A 21,502-nucleotide genomic window follows, 5' to 3' on the forward strand; every position below is an offset into this window, starting at 1 on the left:
TTTACAATTCTTATTAGAAAGATAGTGATACAAATCCCATATGTATCCGTCCAGCAGATACATCAATGATTTTATACACTAACGTTATCTCATGACTATAAGCAACGTGACTTTGACAAACAGAATTAAGAGCAGAGGTAGCATAGATCGAAACACAGTTTAAGTGACCAAGTTTGTGAGCGTGAACGCAGAGAACCAATCACAAATGCCTTTATGGTTTTTATTAAACTCTACTCTACATGGTAAACATAATGAAGACAAACAAATACATGAAACACAAATGCGCTAGGATGCGCAGAGAGAGAGAGAGAGAGAAAGTGAGAGGGCATGGCCGCGAGGCAGGTAAAACATGTCTGAAAACCATTAAAATCATCTTTAACAAAGAGGCACGATCTTAACGCAGCTAATCTATATTTAGAAACGGATACTTGCAATATTGTTGTTGGACCAATATCTGTAGCCTATGCGCGTTGATGGAAATCTTGAATGGTTTCAGAATGCAGTCCTGTTGAAACGCTGAGTTTGGGTTCGGAGTCCAGAGTTCCATGGCCTAAACGGACTCCCCAGAGGGGAGTCCCTTGGAGTGTCTTCTCGTCCTCTTTCTTTTTCTTTGTGATTCCAAAAGTCCACTGAAACATGGTTCGGTGATGGTGTTTTAAATGCATACCTGCCCTGCCCCCAGATGGTCTGCGGGCCAATGCCATGAAAGTGAAAAGGGGGCCTAAGAAAGATCCTTTGTTTCTCATGGCACCTCATTTGCATAGCTCTGACAGTTTGGTCAGTTTGCGTTTAATACCTAAACTTAGTTATGGGCATAGTATGATGTGTGCTATGTTTTTTATAACATAGCTCATCATATAGGGAATTCAAAGATGTGTAGTTACATATGAAACATGCAAGGCATTGAACTGTGAACGTATGAATACGTCAAATGAACCCTGAATCAAAACTTGCATATCTAACAAATACAGAGTATATAAAATAGCACGAGCGACAACACACAACCTAGACATTTAGATACATTTACAGAGAAGAATAGTTTAAATCAAATAAGTTCCTATTTGTCAGAGAAGTTTCTCTGCTTGGTCTCATGTCTTAAGTAAGAGATGAGACAGAGACTTATCAACAATGCTTTGAAGCGAAGGAGTCGTAAATATCCAACAGAGGAACCAAATGGTTATAACACTCTCTGTGAGAGTTCAACCTAAAACCAGACCCCATGGAGCTAGGTTTCCTTTGGTCTTTGAAGATGTTATCTTAATACCTAGACAAAAGGGAGTGAGAGGTTGAATGGCTTGATCCAGACACTACATGAGTAACTAGTAATTAATTACTTTTTCAGAGTAACTGTAGTAGAGTAGGCGGGGCGAGACCGTGGTTCGAGTCCGGTGAGTAATTGTGAATTAGCGCCAGCTGTGCGCACACCGGGCTCGAATCACGTAGGAGATTGGAGCATAAAAGGAACGAGCGACCGGACCGTCGAAGAGAGAGGACCGGGCCCGAACTTATGTTATGTTTGTATTTATATTATGTTTTGTTCGCCGGCGGTCGTCCGTGAGGGGCCGCCGGCTGTTATATTACTTTATTAAATGTTTAAATGTTTGCCGGTTCCCGCCTCCTTCCTTCAGTTTTATTGAGATTTGTTACATTGGTGCCGAAACCCGGGAGGAAGGAGAGACATGCTGTCGGAGAGTCCTCGCCGCCGAGTGGCCTCGCGGTGCCGGAGAGTTCGGGCAGCGCGGACGAAGGGCGTCCGCCAGTGGCTGCCCGAAGCGGTGGCTCTGGGGAAACGGAAGTGCACGGTGCGGCCACCGTCAAAACTTCGGTGGAACGGCGACCTTTGCTGCCGCGCCCCTGGGTCGAGGTGGGGTGGCTTTCGTCCAAGTGGGAGCGGGGGGGTTGCCGCCGTCCGCCAGAGGCCGGAGCCTGTGGCCGTCCCCCGAGGGGGAGGAGCAGGGGGCGGAAGTGCGGGTGAGCCACCGCCTGCCAGAGGCCGGAGCCTGCGTCCGTCCGCCCAAGGGGGAGGAACAGGGGACGGGGAACCCGCCCCGACTCCCGGATAAAGGAGGAGCCACCGCCGGCCGCCAGGGGGCGGACGGTCGAGCCGTCCACCGAAGCCCCAGGGCCACCGCAAGGCACCGCGAAGGAGAGTACTCCGGCTGGCTGAGGAACGAGCGGCAGCATGTCGGGGAACCGGATTTTTTTTTTTTTTCCTCTCTCCCCTCTCTCTTTCCGGTCGCTCCGAGGGCTCCCGTCTCCGTTGTCTCGTCTCGTCGCTGCATACCCCCCACCCCACCCCCCCCCCGAGGGAGGGGGAGGGAGCTTGCACAGTCGCGGGGGTACCCCCCGGCCTGTGAGGGGTGATGGGGGTATGTAGTAGAGTAGGCGGGGCGAGACCGTGGTTCGAGTCCGGTGAGTAATTGTGAATTAGCGCCAGCTGTGCGCACACCGGGCTCGAATCACGTAGGAGATTGGAGCATAAAAGGAACGAGCGACCGGACCGTCGAAGAGAGAGGACCGGGCCCGAACTTATGTTATGTTTGTATTTATATTATGTTTTGTTCGCCGGCGGTCGTCCGTGAGGGGCCGCCGGCTGTTATATTACTTTATTAAATGTTTAAATGTTTGCCGGTTCCCGCCTCCTTCCTTCAGTTTTATTGAGATTTGTTACAGTAACTTACCCAACACTGATCCTTTTTGACTTCATAGTTGAGGTGATTGTTCTACCCTGTCGATAACGAGATATACAACTGATTTCTGCAGTGCGCAGTGTACATGTTATAAGATGGTGATCGGAAAACATCGTCGCTTTGAGGTATAATATCGATATTGGTTAGATCGGCTCCGTGAGATATAATCAAGTCTAGGGTATGATTAAGGCGATGAGTAGGTCTATTGATGTATTGTGTTACACCACAGCTAATGGATCGTTAGCAATATCTACGTGGATATTAAAATCTCCAACAATCAGTACTTTATCGATGTTAACCAATAGATCCGATAAGAAGTCTGCGAACTCTATCAGAAAATTAGTGTAAGGCCCAGGGGGTCTATACACAGTAACCAAGAGAGACCAATGATTTTTTACTTTTGTTTGGAACTGTTATGTTCAACGCAAGCACTTCAAATGATTTAAATGTATGCATTGTTCTCCGAGTAACGGTAAGAAAGTCTCTAAAGATTTTTGCGACACCACCACCTCGACCAACCGGACGTGGCTCATGAATATAAACGTAGCTTGGTGGAGTAGACTCATTTAGACCGAAGTAATCATTTGGCTTAAGCCAGGTTTCAGTAAGGCAAAGTATATCAAAACTGTTGTCTGTGATCATTTCATTTACAATAACTGCCTTTGGATTTAGTGATCTAATATTAAGTAGCCCAAACTTTAGGCGTTGGTTTTGCTCATTAAATATATTGTCTTTTGGTTTAATCATGATAAGATTTTTTCTCTGACTTATAAATAAATTAATATTTGGTTGTATTATTCGGGGGACAGACACAGTCTCTATGCATTTGAAAGCAGTAACATTCTTAACTGTAACATTCTTAACAGTTGGGTGAGAAGAACACAGACTATGGTTAAAATTTGTACTTACTAATGCATCTCATTTGTGATCAAAATGCAATTCTATAAACAGACCACCGATAATGTTACAGCATCTAGCTGTAGAAGCTCCTATGACCAACAATAGAGAAAAATGACTTGAAGTTGTTTCAAAAGTGCAAAACGACGGACCATATTCACGGACCATACTGTATGTATATCACATATAGACAAGATACAGAGCAACCTGTGATGTACAGTATCACACAGAGAATTGGTTGCTCTTTTTTGCTCTTTAAGTCCTCCCATTTCTCAGAACAGTAAAATACCATCTATAACCTTACTTTCTAAACTGTGCTTGGGACACATGTCAGTCTCTAATAATGGTAAGGGTATATGAATCTGAAGATCTCTGCTGAATGTCTCACCATAAAACCAGAAGAGAGATGATAGTGATGTCTTCGTTCAGAAAGGTCATGTCACCTATATACATTAACTGAGCTGCTGAGGAAACTCTGAGCGCGTCCTTTTAGTTCACATTTTACATATTGCAAGACACTTAAGAGAGTCTACATTGCGTCAAAGTTTGTTTTTATTTTCCCTTTGAAGAGAAATTGCAGATGTTGTCACTAACTACTCTCATGGAAAACAGCCCTGCTTTGCTGAAGTCAAGTGTGACTGTGCCAAAGGGAGCGGGCCAAGTCTCCAAACAGATGTATTCTGTTTTTCTTAGGGATGATTTTTTTCACTGCTCAGTGTTGATGCCAGTCCAACACTAAATACTCCTACCTAACAATGAACTCATAAAGATGCTGTACCACACGACAGGTTGTGTCATGGGGGCATGTGGTATTGTGGTGCCTTCTTTAATATTTGACAAATCACGGTCTTGTAAGTTTGCATAAACCTGGGACAGGGTGTGGTCAACAGTTCCAAAGTTTATGAAGTAGTATATTTGTTCTTTTACCTTCATTGACCAGCAGCCCAGGTTCATGCATGTGCAGAACGCTTCCTGCCACATGACAGTCGTAGCCGTTCGCTTTCAGCTCCCCACAGAAGCCATTACGTGGCTCTGCAGGCAGTATAATGTGTTTAGGTTGGCTAGGACATAGTGGCAGGTGCTGGGAATCTCAACCCCGGTCCAGCTCACTCTCAGACCTTAATCTGTAGGCCAGAGAGGTACAATTCACTTGTGTAAGAGTAGCTATATTCCCACAATGCATATCATATCCATTTATGTAGTATTTGAAAACAATCTGCAAAGGATGCAGAGTAACCCATTTTATCCATCTTAAAACTTCAGCTGCCGATTTTAACTACAAGCTTTGATATTCTAAATTAGGTCTTCAACATCTTGATTGAAGCTATTATCTTATCTACTGTATACGAAGCCTCATATCTAAAACTAAAGCTATAGAAGTAAATGATAGCAGTGATATTAGGTGCTACATTTTCTGAAAAGAGGTCAAAATAAAAATTATGTGAAATGTTTTGTTTTATTTCATTACACATAAACTCATTTTACCATTTTGGTTTGTGACATATCTTTAGACACGTAAAAACTTTATTTGTTGTAATTTTACTACATCTACACTTTAAATTACAACTATAGTCTATGCAACAAGAACCTAGACTTTTTTACTGGTAGATCAGTGATTCCGAATCGCAGACAACACTTTCAACACCACCACACTGAGCACTGAGGTCCTGCAGAGCTGTGTGCTCAGATCACTGTTGTTAATGCTGCTGGCTCACATCTACATCAACACACAGCTCCAACCAAGCATGACAGATCAAACAATTGCAGGTCATAAAAAGGATGATAAGACAGCTCTGCTCTTGGCCCACAAAAGCACCACTGGTTCGGCACCCCCTTTACTTCACTCGCTAATACAGATTTATGTACCCTCTAGATCCCTGTGCTCTGCTAATAAAAAACGTCTTGTGGTGCCATTCGAAAAAGGAGAAAAATCACCCTCACGTACCGTCTCTGGATCTGTTCCACGACTATGGAACGATCTGCCTGTTGCTACAAGATCAGCAGATTCTGTAGCCACCTTTAGAATCACGCTTGGCCCATTAATACAAAATTCTATTTCTTTTCTACTTATTTTTCAATCCTGAAAGAAATGGTACTTAGCTTTGTTTATTGTGTTATGACATGTGAATGACATTTCAGATGTGATTCCTTGTCCAGATTCTTTGCAATGCAGGAAAGAAGTGGAAAAGTTGGAAAAGGGTGGCTTGCTCACATTCGTTGGTGAAGAGTTCCTGCCTCAAGTGGAGGAGTTCAAGTATCTTGGGGTCGTGTTCACGAGTGAGGGAAGGATGGAACGGGAGATTGACAGACGGATCGGTGCAGCCTCTGCAGTAATGCGGTCGCTGTACCGGTCCATCGTGGTGAAGAAGGAGCTGAGCCGCAAGGCGAAGCTCTCCATTTACCGGTCAATCTACGTTCCTATTCTCACCTATGGTCATGAGCTGTGGGTCATGACCGAAAGGACAAGATCCTGGATTCAGGCGGCCAAAATGAGCTTTCTCCGCAGGGTGGCTGGGCGATCCCTTAGAGATAGGGTGAGAAGCTCGGTCACTCGGGAGGAGCTCAGAGTAGAGCCGCTGCTCCTCCACACCGAGAGCGGCCAGTTGAGGTGGCTCGGGCAACTTTTCCGGATGCTTCCTGTACGCCTTCCCGGGAAGGTGTTCCGGTCATGTCCCCCTGGGAGGAGACCCGGGGAAGACCTAGGACACGCTGGAGGGACTATGTCTCCCGGCTGGCCTGGGAACGCCTCGGTGTCCCCCCGGAGGAGCTGGAGGAAGTGTCTAGGGAGAGGTAAGTCTGGGCATCCCTGCTTAGACTGCTGCCCCCGTGACCCGGACCCGGACCCGGATGAAGCGTAAGAAAATGGATGGATGGATGGATGGACGTATTTACCAAAACTATCTTCACTAAATGCATTAAAAAATATATTATTTTAATCACATGCAATTTTTTTTGCATTTTCTGATGGATATTTGCATTTTTGAGACCATTACGAATCTGGGAAGAGCTATGACATCTTTCAAAATTCCTCAAATTGTGCCAGCTAAAGAAAGAAAGTCATATACTGTTCACGTAGGATGGCATGAAGGTGAGTAAATTATGGATTATAAGTAAATTTTGGTTGAACTATTTCTTTAACAGCCACTACATAAACAAGAAAGCCCAACTGCGTCTGTGAAAGCTGAGGAATGCCCAATTTGTTGATTTCAGTACTGTTGATTTCAGTTACTTGCACTGTTTGCACAAAGTTATACACATGCACTTTATGCAGACTTATGTACAGTAGCTTCTCTGCTTTTGTCTTGTGTTAGTTCTGTCTTGTATGAGCTATACTGTGGGCAGTACCACTCCATATAGTGAAATTACATTAAAGTAAACTTAGACCTTGAAGAAAAAATATTCAAGATAGTTTGGACTCTTTAAAAGAAGAAGCAGGTACTACATATAGCAAAAAACAGCACAAAGTTTGGAGTCATGCGTTTGACTTCTTTACAATGTTAAACGTGCTGTCTTCTCATGCTTAACATTGTCAACTTGTCAAAGAATGAGTTGGGCGTATTATGTATTATTTAAGCAGGAGAGCGAGAGAGCATACGTTCGCGAAGTTCAGGTGTTTGTTTGTTGACTGCATTTGGGTGATGAATGTTATATAAACTGTGGATATAACGCTGGATTTGGAGATCTTTTGAAACTGATATATGGAGCCGTCCCAGCGCTAAAAGATGCCGGACATGAACCGCATGCAGTGAGTGAAACTGATGTCTATGTTTTGTTGACAATGGGTGCGCACATGCTTTGGTTCAGCATCCCCCTCCCCCCACGCACGCGGCGTATGTTTTCGAAAACTCGTAAAGCTGCATCTATCTTTTATAAATGTGATCAAACTAAATACTCTTCGATGATACGAAGTATGCAATACTACTCTATAGGTACTCAAGAATAATATGAGATTGGCAGAAACACTGTGTGTTACGCCCGCTTTAACTGTCACATAGTTAGTTCATCTGCTGTTTAAGGATAATGCTTTCTGTCTAGCTTTTAGAGCTTCTGATCACCCAATAAGCTATGTTTACATGTAAATGTGTTAATAAATTTATGTATTACATGTTTGAACTTATTTTCAGAAAATGCCGTTTTTGGATTTGGTGTTTACATCTGTGTTTGGCAGACACTTTTTTCCAAAGCGACATACATTGCGACAGAGTAGTAAAGTAACTGAAGAAAATAATTGAATTACAGTCACAACAATCATATCTACAGATCAAATGTCAGACATTTTACAAAATTGAATATATCGTCACTGTCCTTCCAAAACCTTGGATGTCTAAATTCGCTGTTTAGCAGGAAATTGTAAAAAGGCTGTACTTTTAATTATTAAATACCGTGTTGTCAAAGTTGACAAGTCCATTTGAATACTTTTTAGTGCTTAGACATTTGCTAAACACATTGCCAGATATAAGGGGTGACTAATAATAATGATTTATGGCAAAATAAAAATCACGAAATATGGAAATAAAAGGTTTTGGACAACAGCATGATGAATGACTGATAGTCTTGTAGAAAAGTGAAATTTTTCTGTTATCAATGGCACACCATACAACTGCTCAAGCCAGTGTTGGATATTGGCACAAACACAGTCCAAATATTACCTGCTGAAATGTGGGAATTTCTTAAGTATTCTTCTTCTGGTTTCTGATCTGTAGACATTCCTGAACCCTGAGACCACAGCACTCAAACAATGACAAAGCATTCTCTACCATCAGCTGCCCATTGTTCAGCAGGTTGAATGACTGAGGAAAGAAGTTGTTATTTGTGCTCTTATCACTTTATGACTTGGCCGAGAGACGGATCATGGGTCCTGTTTTTCTCAGCTAAAATATCCCTTTATACACTAGCAATAGCAGCATCAGATACATGTATCATATACATCAAGATTAAGTTTGCATGAGCGTATACTTTTTTGTAGTCAACAGTATAAACCAGATAGTGCTGACAAAAAGGTTGGTTGACTCTTTATTACACAATATTTATGCAATAAAATGATCTTTAAATGTGAATTACCTGTATACACAAACAGTACATGGATGGGGGTCTGTTGTATCAAAACACAATGTTATGACGTGTTAGTATTTTTATCTCTTATGCACCAATTATGTACTCGTCTAAGTTTTGTACGCAGATTGTACGCAGCCATATTCTTGATTCTCTTTGACAGCCCAAGCATCTCCTGCAAGTTTTCTCCATTGACATGCTCTCAGGGTGAAGGTTTACCACTGCCAAAGAATCATTCACTTAGCCACCTGTTTTACTCTGCACTCCACAAACCCTGTGGTGCAGTAATGCTGAGTTATTAAGCTGGTCGCAGCCCACCTCTCACTGCTGTTTTCATTTGGAGAGGCTTGTAATTGCTATTGCTATAGAGAGACACAATAGAGCGAGAGTACCCAGCAAGCAGAAATACCTCATCATGAACGGCCTCTTAAAATTAATATCCTCTCCACTCTCTAGGGGAACAATAACACTTAAAAAATGCCTTTCTTCTCTTCTCTTTTCAATTTCTTTTTCTCTGTCCTGGTGGCCTTCTTTCAGACAATGAGTGCACTTTTTAATATAGTAGGTTGAAAGTTCTCACTAGGCCATGCCAATGGCCCTGTCAGGCTTTCTTAGACAAATGAACACAGAGGGAAGCATTTATTGAGCCTGGGATTCAAGAGTGGTGTGGATGTCTGGAGCAAACCCATTTCTCTATAGATCTTTAGGTGGGAAAGGATGGGGAAGGGTGAGGACAAGAAAAAGAAAAGACCCAAATCCTTCAATACTGGAATTATTTCGGAGGACGCTCTGCAAAACTTTACCTAAATGTGTAATGGTAATGCCATGTTTTATTGCACACAGTACTTGCATAATATTGTAGCATGAAAGTTGTATTGATAAATCTTGTTTTTGTTTAGGATCAGCAATGTTCATGCTGAACATCATTTGTTAAATGCCGTGGTGATAGCATCCTTACCAGACTTATACGCTTAAAGGAATTGGCAACAGTAGTTTATGCAAAAATCAATGAGAGTTTAAGACACAAGGGTGACAAAGAATGATTTTTGCATGAACTAACCCTTGAACACAATAGACCTGCTTTACCAGGAAGATGCTGCATGGTCAGCGAGCTTGCCTGGCTATATTTTGATGATTGATAAGCTTCACAAAAAACACCAAACCAAAATGACACAGTAACTGTAAATGGATGTCCCGCTGCTTGGATGAATGTCTACCTTCCGGTGATCCGACATTTCCTCGACTGTGTCTCCAGAGTTTTTGCCGGCTGATAAGTTCTCAATGCCTTTTCCTACACGATTTATGTTGGCAGGGTGCTTAGCTCCCGGCCTGGATCTCCACGTTCCCTGAAAAACAGGAAGGACTATGTGAAACTGATAGAGAGTAGACGAAAAACAAGCTGCCGATCCTCCGCGCTGGTGTGGAAGGTCACGCTCAGATAAACTCCAGCGGCTGTGCTTTAAGTTACTTCAGCTCATCTTCCCGGACAGAGTCTATCTTGAGCGCCTCAGAGAGGAAATGATTGTTTCAAATGCTGCTTCCTGTGCAAGCCACTGAAAAGCAGGGAGGTTTCCTCCGGGGTCAGCGTGCAGGGGTGATAGAGTCTTTTTTCCAAACAATATTGACGCAAAATGCTGATGTATGTTGAGCCCTGTTCTTTTGGCCCTCCATTAGGCTTTCTTGGAGCTTTATACAGCAAATATATTTAACTATATGTTCCTCCAATGTTTCTAACTCTGGGGATTTGGGATGTTAAAATAAAAACAGAAGTGTCAGTAATGCACACATTTGATCACATTCACGGCCCACACACAATAACATCATTTCTAGGCGAGATGTTTAGACAGGCTGAGAGAAATATTAAATATCACAAAAGGGAGCTAATCACACTCTTGGGATTTGTTTGTCGGCTAATTTTTTATTTGACCTTTCTAAAATGTTCTGTCTATTTTCTTTTCTCAAGCGGAGTTGCAAAACCAAACAGGCGCAGATGAAAGGTGCCTTGTTGTTGAAGGAGACGCATGTTTCCGCTGTGTCACTCCTCATTACCTTCCAGTGACTGACTTGGGTTTGCCACAGAGGAGACAAGCGACTGGCTAGAATGCTAAGCCGGCTACACCTCAAAATATCTTCAGCTGGAAATCTGTCACACTCGAGGCAAGTCAAATAACCATTTACATGCCAATGGGAACATTATAGCCCTGCTCTGTGAGAGACCTCAATAATGAGAAATGACAAAACCAAATATTGATGTACACTAACCCCAGTTCAGCTGCTTTATTAAATCTAAATCAACAATAGAACTAACACCACATTAGCACTATAAGCCCAAAACTGTAGTTGTCATCATGTCAAAACAAAAAACAGGTATTATATTCTGACAGACAAACCTAATGGACATTATTAACATAAATCTATTTTGATTCTCTAACTGGTTTCAATTTTGTTGGATAAAGATTACATTTAACAATCATAAACTAGAATTGTATATTTATTTTAAGAAATTTAGAGAGGTGCTTGTTAGTCATTTAAATGTTTAAATAGTAGCTATGACATTGTTATGCAGTATTTTATGTCTCAGGGCCTGTTTTCACAAAACATTTTTATTTTAAGATCTTAATTGAACATAGAAACATCATACCTACAATATTGTTATTTAATCACTGACAGAAACCCATCCCATTTTAGGCCAATCGCTGTGGGCATAGTTAGTTAGCTGACATCATCCAACCCCGCTTTTGCTCTAATAGTTTAAGAATTCTTTCTATTCCTTCGTAAAAGTTGCTTTCAGCATAGATTTTGAGAAACTTTTAACTTAAAGCTCTTACTGCTGTTTAGAACACATTTCAGTGGTAAGATAAAAGGTTCTGTGAGGCCTAGGTCTAGCTCTGGTCCCTCTGTATATACTTTTCTATAGAATTTTTTTATATTTCATCGCATTGAAATAATATGTTATTTACTGTAGAAAAGCGAAGTGAAGTTTAATACTCTGAGCCTAGATATTATTAGTGTGAGCAACATGCTTGACTTAGAAATCAGAGTTCAGTTTACAATAGACTTTTTTGTGAATAGAGTTTGTGGCAGAGGTTCTGCGACTGGAGTCATGTTGGATGTCTACCGAATGGTTTTATTGATTCTTGAATGACTGGAACACAATTTACTTTTAGATCAAAGGGGCTGGAAAAGTCAACACCATGACCCAGCCAGTACCTCAAACAAGCTAAAAACGTCATGGTGGAATATACTTCATGTTTACTGCAATGTGTTTATGTTTAAGCAGTCTGGAATAGTTTTAATCATGTTTGCAAAAAATGTCTTGCACAGGTGCTTCCACACCTTGAGGAGCAGTAAACAGATGTGCCATATACCACATTACAGCAGACACTGAGCATATATTATTGCATGTTAAGCACTGACGGTCCAAACGCTCCACCCATGTCAAAAGCCGCTCTGATTTAATAAATGTGCTGTCTGACCTTTCCTATTGTGTGGAAAACACAGGGACAATTGAGCAGAGAGGAAAGATTTTTGGCCAGCATTTTAAGCGGGTACACATATGGCCGTAAACACAGCAATATAATGCAGAATACTGTATATTCATGAAGAAATGTCACAAATCTGTACTCATTGGTCTCGAATGATCTTATATGTGAGAGGTATAAACATGATGCTACAGATGTTTTTATATGGGGTGAACTGATGGGGTTAACATAATAATCCAAAACACACAATTTAAATCATAATATATATTCCTGAAAACCTCTTCACGATTACCTAAATTAATTTCCTATGAAATAAAATATAATCTTTTTTATTTCATTTTATAATTCAATTCATTATAATTTTTGGATTGAAATGTATTGTATTCCGAGTGATTTATACTCAACTCAACTCAACTTTATTTATAAAGCGCTTTTTTAAATTTTCATTGTTACAAAGCAGCTGTACATGAGACACATTGAATACAAGAAAAACAACTAAAGGCATATACCTGTAAAAACAAGAAAACGGTGAAAACAACAAAAGACAGACATACAAATGCTCCACACACACAATATGCATACATACTTACACACATTGACATAGACGCACACACGCAAACACACTCGCACAGTGAAAGCACACATAGGAGAGAGAACCACAGGTCAAATATTAAACGGACTATAAATTCTTATATGCAATATTAATTATGTCTAACTTCTAAATTCTAAAGCAGCCCCCCCGGCCAGGCAAATAGTGCAAAACAATATGCAAACGGTGGGGAGGAACCCAAAACTCCAATCGAGAAAAAAAACCTCAGGAGAACCCAGGCCCAACCAGGGGATTCCAGTTCCCCTCTGGCAAAAGCTGCTGCCTCTGCACAAGCTCAACAGTGCTTGCACAACAAGGCTAAATAAAAAATAAATAAACTTACGAATAAGGTAAATTATAGATTTAAGATTATAATTAACAATCTAATAGCATTTTAAGTGTTGTAGAAAAATCATGTCAAGTTGCCGCGTCCTTTATCCAGCTCTATCATCTCAGCTCTTGTCAGGTCACCGCTTTCCATTCTCAGCTCTGCCATCAGGTCTGAGCATTAACTGCATCCTGCGGTAACCTTGGAACAAAAAGACAAGACTGGCTGAAAGTAGAGTACTGTTCTGCACTCTTTGATGCAACAAGTACATCATTTTGTTGTTGGATGTGTTCCAGGTTCCGGTTGATCTAAATAATGCAGCCTAAATCCTCTGAGGATTAATATTATGGAAGTGTAGTGTATGCAAGATTAAAAAGATGCGTCTTTAGTCTAGATTTAAACTGACTGTGTGTGTCTGCCTCCCGGACAGTGCAGGGAAGAACATTCCAAAGTTTAGGCGCTAGATAAGAAAAGGATCTACCACCTGCACTTGATTTTGAAATTCTAGGTAATAATAACTGACAGGACGCCCGAGAGCGTAATGCACGTGGAGGATTGTAATACAATAGAAGTTAATTTAAATACTGCGGCGCTAGACCATGTAGGGCTTTATAGTTAATAAGCAAGATCTTAAAGTTAATGCGATGCTTTATAGGTAACCAGTGCAAGGTTGACAGAACCGGGGTTATATGCTCATACTTTTTTGTACGTGTAAGAACTCGAGCTGCCACGTTTTGAACCAGTTGCAGTTTTTGTAATAGGCCTGCAGGGCAACCACCTAAAAGTGCATTACAGTAATCTAGTCTTGATATCATGAATGCATGAATTAATTTCTCTGCATCTGACAGTGACAGCATATGACATAGTTTAGATATATTCTTAAAATGAAAAAATGCAATTTTACAGGTGTTGGTGACATGGCTCTCAAATGACAGATTACTATCGAATACAACGCCAAGATTCTTAGCTGACGACGAGGATTTTAAGGAGCATCGTATGGCGTTTTTTGGTCCAGTAAGTAACACTTCTGTTTTGTCCGAGATCAGTAGTAAAAAATTGTTACTCATCCAGTTCTTTAAATCAACTTTGCATTCCTTTATTCGATGGAACTGCTGGGTTTCATGAGGCTTCGAGGAAATATAAAGTTGAGTTTCATCAGCATAACAGTGAAAGCTAATTCTGTGTCGCTTTATTATATCTCCTAGAGGTAGCATATATAATGCGAAGAGCAGAGGCCCTAAGACTGAGCCCTGTGATTTATAGAAAAGACTGCGGTGGAATGGCTGTCAGTTAATAACAAAACTTTAATCTTTTCCTCACACAAAGCTATCAAATGCATTCAGCACACTTGAAATATAGTGCACAGTGGCAAAGATGAGACGCAAACACATCGTATGTGGAAAATACAGCGGGTTTTAACCTTAAATCTTGTAAAACATTGTATTACATCTAAAGCAAATAATAATATTCGTTCTGGCCGCGTCAAATGACCCCTTTACTTCATAAACGTTTTTTTGAGTTTGAAATTACATTTATGGGGGAGTAAATAATGACAAACTTATTTTTTTTAGGGAAACACAAAACAGCCAACATAAAATGATTGTATATGTATTCCGTTGATATTTCAGTACCATAAAAAGATTCTTTACATTTAAGGTCACACACACATGCACGCATGCACACACGTTCAGAAGCTGCTGTATTTCGCCAGGTCTTTCTTCATCTCATCATACTGTGCACTGAGTCTTCCCACAGCTTTAGCATGCTCCTCATCAACCTCCTCCTTGAGACGGGACTGCTCTTTCAGAAACTCCTCCCAGTCCTGCCTCCGTCTCTCTGCAAACACCTGCAGATGTGTACTCTAAACACACACATACAATTCAAATCACATATGTGCAGAATGTGTTATTAAATCGTTATCCACTCTATATGATCAGTCAAACTATATGCAATATGAAGCAAACAGCGTTCATTATGTGAGTTTTCTTTATGCACGGAATATATACATATGACATTTCCCGAGTACTTTACAGTGAACACTTTATGGATTAAATTTACAATACAAACAGTATATGATTATGATAATTAAATTATGATAAAATCTATATGCCAAAACATTTGAACATAGAACTACACTGAGGTTATAAACTTACTAATCGATATATAAGACAGTATAAAGATGCAAAACCACTGTCCATAGGTACCTGTTCAGCAGCTAGCTCCCTCTGCTGGATCCTCTGAGTCATATGATTTGCTGCTTCAACTGAGGATGAAACGGTAGACTTTGAATCATTAAATACATTTACATTATAACTTTTACACCGTGTCAAAACACCGGGTGGTCAGGTCTTAAGTTTACATAAAAACTAAAAAAATCTTGCTTCTTGTAACATGGACTCAAGGAACATGATCATGACACATATAAATTATTATAGTCCTTACATGGTTGATACTCGGCATCGGTATGGATAATGAGACTTACGTCGTGTGAGAGCATCACACAGTTTGTCGTGCATACTGTCAGTGCACTGAGGCAGATCATGATCGTTTGTGTCTGATATCATCTTATTCAGCTTCTCAAGCAGACGGCATTCTCTGAAAGCGCGCTTCTCCTGAGAAACAACAAACTCCTATGTTCTTATAAAAGATCTCATTAATTCCATTGCAGCATAATACTGATGACAGGAGAACAGTTGGCAGATAGGTGACATCTCATGACGCATTCATACACCATACTGTAATGTATTGTACACTAATAGTCTATCGTTTTTATTATTGAATAATGCCCGAATAAAAGCTACGTAATGAAACAAAAGCATACCTCAAATTCCCTAAGGAAGTATCTGATTTCTCCCTGCAGAACTGGCCTGTGATCAATAAGCCTTGATTGAATGTCGCCAACATCTGCACAGGAACACATACTGTACAGGTTCTTTTTTTCATATTTTTACAGTAATTTGCCCATTAAAAGATGACAGTCCAGGCATTCCTCCTTGCCTCTGAACGTGTAAAAATTCTCATCGAATTGGTTTTTACACGCAAGTTAGTTTGGTTGCAAAATTAGCGTAAAATAAATGATTGTACACGTAAATATATTTGACACTGTAATGCCAAAATCGTTATAGACTGTAGATCAATAACTTTAATAACTAAATGTACTTTTATTAAAAGACTCACCCTTAACTATCTTCTCCATCATGACGAGATACTGGTTTATCTGACTACTGAGTTACATGAAGCAAACTAATAAGTATAATTTTTAATCAGAAAAACTAGTAACTGTTGTGTGTTTTACACAGGGCCTGGCTAAACAAGTCATGTGCAACCTATAATAACAAGCAATTTCAAAATAAAAGCTTTGACAATCGTATCAAAATAAAGGTTCCTTCTCAACTGTGTTGTGGTCGTGGTACACTTCACGGGCTCTTAAAGATCTTTAAAGATATTCGTTTAACATTCTAGACCAACGTTAGATCAGCGTTGCTTATGTTATATTCCTTTATTTCAGGCCACTAAAAGTAAAATATTATATGTGAAATCTTGTTTTTAATTAAAGCTATTCTTATGTTTATATGTTATCATATTATATATTATCCTAAAATGAAAGAGGATTTAACATAAATCATACTAATATATACGATAAATATTGTATGAATTTAATGAAATGTAGTCACCATTTTTTTTAAATATAACCTAAATATTATATAACCTAAATTGCATATACTATATATATATATATATATATATATTCACATATATACACACACACTCTAAAGGTAGTATAATATAACATGTAAACTATAGTACTTTGTAGTATTGACTATACAGTAAAAATGTAGAAAATACTACACTTTGTTATTTACATTTACATTTACATTTAGGCATTTGGCAGACGCTTTTATCCAAAGTGACTTACATTGCTTTATCATATACATTTTACATAGGTATTTGTAATCCCCTGGGATCGAACCCACAACCTTGCATTGTTAACGCAATGCTCTTACCACTGAGCTACAGGAAAGCTTACTAATTTACTTTAGTATTGTTTAAAAATATTAAAATGCCTAGGAATTCTACTAATTTTTCAATGGTTTATAGAAGTAGAAAACAGGGTTAATGAAAGTATTTTAGTATTATCATGTATAATAGTTAACTTTTAATAAGACCATGTCACACACATTAAATGTAATTATTGTACAGTGTTTATACAGATCAATATTAAACACAACACATTAAATTATTCCCATGATTGGAAATGAGTTAGGAATAGTATATGAGAGACCACTTGATTACTATATCAGATTTTTAGGCTATTCAATCTTTCTTTGAAAACAATATCCATAGGCACTAGATGGAGACAAAGTATTATTTGATTGTTGTGTTTCTGCATCACGTCATGACATGATTTCTTGAGTAATAGTAAAAGTGTGTACTGAACCATAGCATTGTGAGATTGACAGAAGAGAGTAAAAAAAACACTTTTTGTTATCATTCAGGCTGTTGTATAGTTTATAAATGTTAATTTGATAAAGCTGGGTTAGAGTAGAAACATACTCAAACATTAATAATCAATAAATGACAATGTACATAGTCTTAATGTACTAAATGTCTTAAATAAACAAGTATATTTCAGAAGAAAAATGTAAACAGGGACTTTCGTGGGGTCCTGAGAATATATATTTTCCGTTCAGTAGTGTAAAGGTTTATGTAGACGCGCTTATTATTGCTGTAATGAGATTGTGTGCTGTCACTCAGTATTATCATATATAGTTTAGTAAATAATAACAGGACAATACTAACAATAACCCTCATGTTGTGTTGCAAATAGTAAGTGCAAAAGGACCGTGTACTGTATTTGTATTATTTTATAGTGTATTCATCAGACCTAATAAAAAACAAATTGTCAGACATCAATGATTTAACCTTCTGTTACAAAATATACATTTTACTGTCTAGAAAATGTTTCGGTTTGAATCCAGCAACAACACATAAAACAAATGATAATAAGAACAGCACATGGAAATCAAGAGACCCTGAAAAAAGAAGTTAAGCACATTTTTAATGGAGGTCATTTAGCATGTTATCTATAATTATAATGTCCTCATTATATATTTTTATAAAGTCTGAGAAAGTCAGAAAGTATCAACCTGATACAACAATATTAAAGTACATTGTGTTATTTGAGCTATTAAAATGGCCTCAGGGAATTTCAGTTCCCAAATAAAATATGAGGCTTAATTAAATAACAAAGGTTTTACAAGGACAAAGAACGGATACGCTGGAAAAGTTAGAGAAGGATAACTTTCCGAGTTTCTAATGAAGTCCTGTTTTTGTTTGACGTTCAATAGAAGGATTGCATTTCTGATCATCTTCTCTACATATATCTACATATAACATTACCTATTGATTGATTTTATTCCTGCATTTATACAAAATGGATCATTAGTCTGAAATGGAATGTGTCACTTTCCTACAAATGTAAAATTGTATTTTAACATTCTTTAATTCAGAATTCAGGTTCATATAAGAATAAGAAAATACTTTGTTGCTGTAAAACATTCTTCTCAAGAAAAATAATTAAATATAAAAATTAAATCATGAATATAATAAACATATAGCTTGAGCTGTATTTGTGAATGTTAAGTCGAGGGTGTTTATAATGTGCTGACTTGACTTCAGATGAGCTATTGACTCCTAGAGCGCATAGTGAACACGTAGTGAACAAAGTGTTTGGATGGAGGTCTGAGATATGCTTTAAAACACGAAACATACCCACAGGGCCACACACACGCACACATCTTCCCCTCATTGCCATCTCTGGCCATGGATCTCATTACCCTATGGGGATCATTATTTTGCACTGAATGGCTTTCCTTCTCTCTCATTCTCTTGTTTACTTGCTCTAGCTGTCTTTTATATTCGTTTTCTCGCTCAGGTCTTGATCTCGTGCCGCTGGCTGATGGTGGCGTGAAACAGGTGGAGGATCTCAATGACCTGCAGCCTGGTGAGAGTTCTCATCCTGTGGCTGAGCAGCCTGTCTGACTCTCTTCCTCTGCCTATCTCTTCGTCAGTCATTGCCAACCCTGGGCAAAAGAGCAGGTCACCAATCCTGTTACCGTTTTACCCCCTGAGAGTCCAGCAGAGAGAGAGGGAGTTATAGAAATAGAGATGCGGCCCATCACGGCCGGTGTCTGTGCGTTCTCTCGGGGCTGAATAGAGTCCACTGGACCCCTCCTGTAGTCTGAGAATCAACATATGTACTTATCATCATGTGCTTTTCTGGCAAGCCAAGCAATCCTGTCAGCCCCGTCTGGCGATGCTAAACTGTAAAGCTCTTTGGGTGGAATCATCGTGTCTTTCACAATTAATGTTCACAGCACATTTGAGGGGCACGGAACATGCATGCGCGCGCGAGTGTGTGTGGACTTGTCCCTGTCACTTCACCCCGCGGATTTGCGTCGGTGTCCGAGTCAAACTGCCGGCAACAGGCGGAGAGATGCCCAAACCTGTGGAAGTGCGCGTCTCTTGCGGAGCGCGCAATCGGCAGTGACATTCCTGCGGTGAAAGTGGGGACATTCTCCGTGTGTGAGCAAAACAAGTCCTCTGGCAGCGACTCCCCACGCCACCTCTACCCTTCCTTCCGCAGCCGCGTGTAGGAGTGCTGCGATCTCCTCTGACGCTTGTGGAAGTTTTAGTGGCCCGCGGTTTCCCGCGCGTGTGCCGGGGGTGCCCAGGGTGCCGGCGTTGGGAGCGGTGCCGCGCCGGATTAGGAGCTCGCTGGCTGAGTTTGATGGCAGACCTGGAAAGACAAACCCTGCAAGGCACAAACTGCTCATCCACATGATGTCAGGAGGACAAAAAAACAGCCATGCAGCGGCGGAGCGCGCAGACAGATGACACCCAGCACGAAGCTGCAGCCAAATCTGTAGCATCCACAATCCAGCTGGCTCGCCCTAGGGTACCTGTCTAACAGAGGAGACTCCAAAACACCCCGTGAGCTGTCAAATTAACTCACAGATCTGGAAAGACTCGAGTGATGTGTACCAACATATTGAACAGGGAATGAATATAAAGTGTTTTAATTCATCCTAATTTCTATAAATTAATCATATTCGCCAAACGATGACTGTTAAAAAATAATGCTGCAGTGCATAAACACGTTCAGGATACACAAATATTCACACCAGAATGAGGGAGTGCATGCATACAAGTAAACAAAGTCTGAGGTAGTTCATATGTATCCCTCATTCTCAGCAGTCACCTGGGAGAGATGTTCATATAGTGTCTCATTTTTTGCAATGCAGTTATAGCCTAATTTTACATTTCCTGCTTAAATGTATACTTTAAACAAACAGGGAATAAAACAATAAGCCAATAAACTGACTGTTCTTTTATATAACACACATGTTTAATAATTCTTCTGCCATGCTAATTAAAAAAAACAGCAACAAAATCACCAACAATAAAAAGATGTATAGTCAGTCTATGTTGTTTTACATTTTAAGCAGGTTTAAACATAATTTCTTCCCTGCTCTATGCTCACTGGTGAGAGAGACCCACACTTAACTATCCTTGTGCAAAAAGCTCCTACGTGACTTTCTTCTAGCCAACATACCATAAGATATTTACATGATAATAAGTAAACAAAAAATTTTAACTTTATATTTTATTATTATACAGTTTCTATTATTACTGTATTGATTTTTTCTTTTCAATTTTTTTTTCTTTTCAATATTTTCACATTTCTTACAGAATTGACTATTTATCAGTTCAGGTTTAAATCAACATATCGTTTCTGTTTCACTCTGTAAACTATGATGCATCTCACCCAAATTTCATAAGATATATTGTTTTTATTTGCATTAATTTAAAAAGGACAAACTCTCAAAAAGACGCAATGCTTGCAGATCTTGAATACTTACAACAAGTTCACATGCTTGTTCAAACAACATGTTTTTACATGTTTAAGGATCAATTTGAAAGTAAATACATGGCATGTATCTTTGCATTTTTTTGTTATTTCACATTACGGTTGGGTGACTATTTAATTCCTGAGGTTTGTTTCTGTTGAAATACAGCAGAACTGGAGTGGAATGACGGCAATAAATGCTGACTAAAAGCAAAACTGGAGCGATCTCTTTATTTTTTCTGCCACTTTAAAATAAGCTATCTATACATTCTAAGAATTAGTCTATCCTGCAGGACTGCAGGGGACTGGAGCCTATTCCAGCATCTCGGGCTTCAGAGAGTTTTCATGCCTTGGATATGGACAAACACATGCACACATCTAGCAATTTAATGACGATTTAATTCACTTAATCGACAGTTGTTGACCGAACAACCTGGACACGCATTCTGTGAGGAAAATGGTGCAAATTTTACTTTTGGGACAGTTATCATGCACTCTTAAAAAGGAAGTGGTCACATTTTTATGTTTTGGAGTTCTAAAACGTTATGTGTTTGT

The 21,502-nt window shown here is 39.6% G+C and overlaps 1 protein-coding gene across 1 annotated transcript; it reads right to left on the reverse strand.

Annotated features, from left to right (window-relative positions):
- Window positions 1-14,322: 14,322 nt before the first annotated feature.
- Window positions 14,323-16,376, reverse strand: bloc1s5 (biogenesis of lysosomal organelles complex-1, subunit 5, muted). Its single transcript, XM_056737627.1, has 5 exons — window positions 16,216-16,376; window positions 15,860-15,942; window positions 15,521-15,650; window positions 15,243-15,301; window positions 14,323-14,899 (listed from the first exon to the last, which is right to left on the reverse strand). Exons 1-5 carry the CDS (start codon window positions 16,235-16,237, stop codon window positions 14,726-14,728), a joined length of 468 nt encoding a protein of 155 aa, XP_056593605.1. The 5' UTR covers window positions 16,238-16,376; the 3' UTR covers window positions 14,323-14,725.
- Window positions 16,377-21,502: the final 5,126 nt, after the last annotated feature.

This window comes from Triplophysa dalaica, chromosome 23 (genome assembly GCF_015846415.1).
Source record: "Triplophysa dalaica isolate WHDGS20190420 chromosome 23, ASM1584641v1, whole genome shotgun sequence".
Taxonomy (NCBI): Eukaryota; Metazoa; Chordata; class Actinopteri; order Cypriniformes; family Nemacheilidae; genus Triplophysa; species Triplophysa dalaica.

Excerpts from the sequence above, each read along its gene's own strand:
- bloc1s5 (XM_056737627.1), bottom strand. The coding sequence starts at position 16,237 with ATGATGGAGAAGATAGTTAAGG. Across the intron at positions 15,651-15,859 it reads ACTTCCTTAGGGAATTTGAG|GAGAAGCGCGCTTTCAGAGA; the intron begins GTATGCTTTTGT and ends GTTGTTTCTCAG. Across the intron at positions 15,302-15,520 it reads GTGTGATGCTCTCACACGAC|TTGAAGCAGCAAATCATATG; the intron begins GTAAGTCTCATT and ends TTTCATCCTCAG.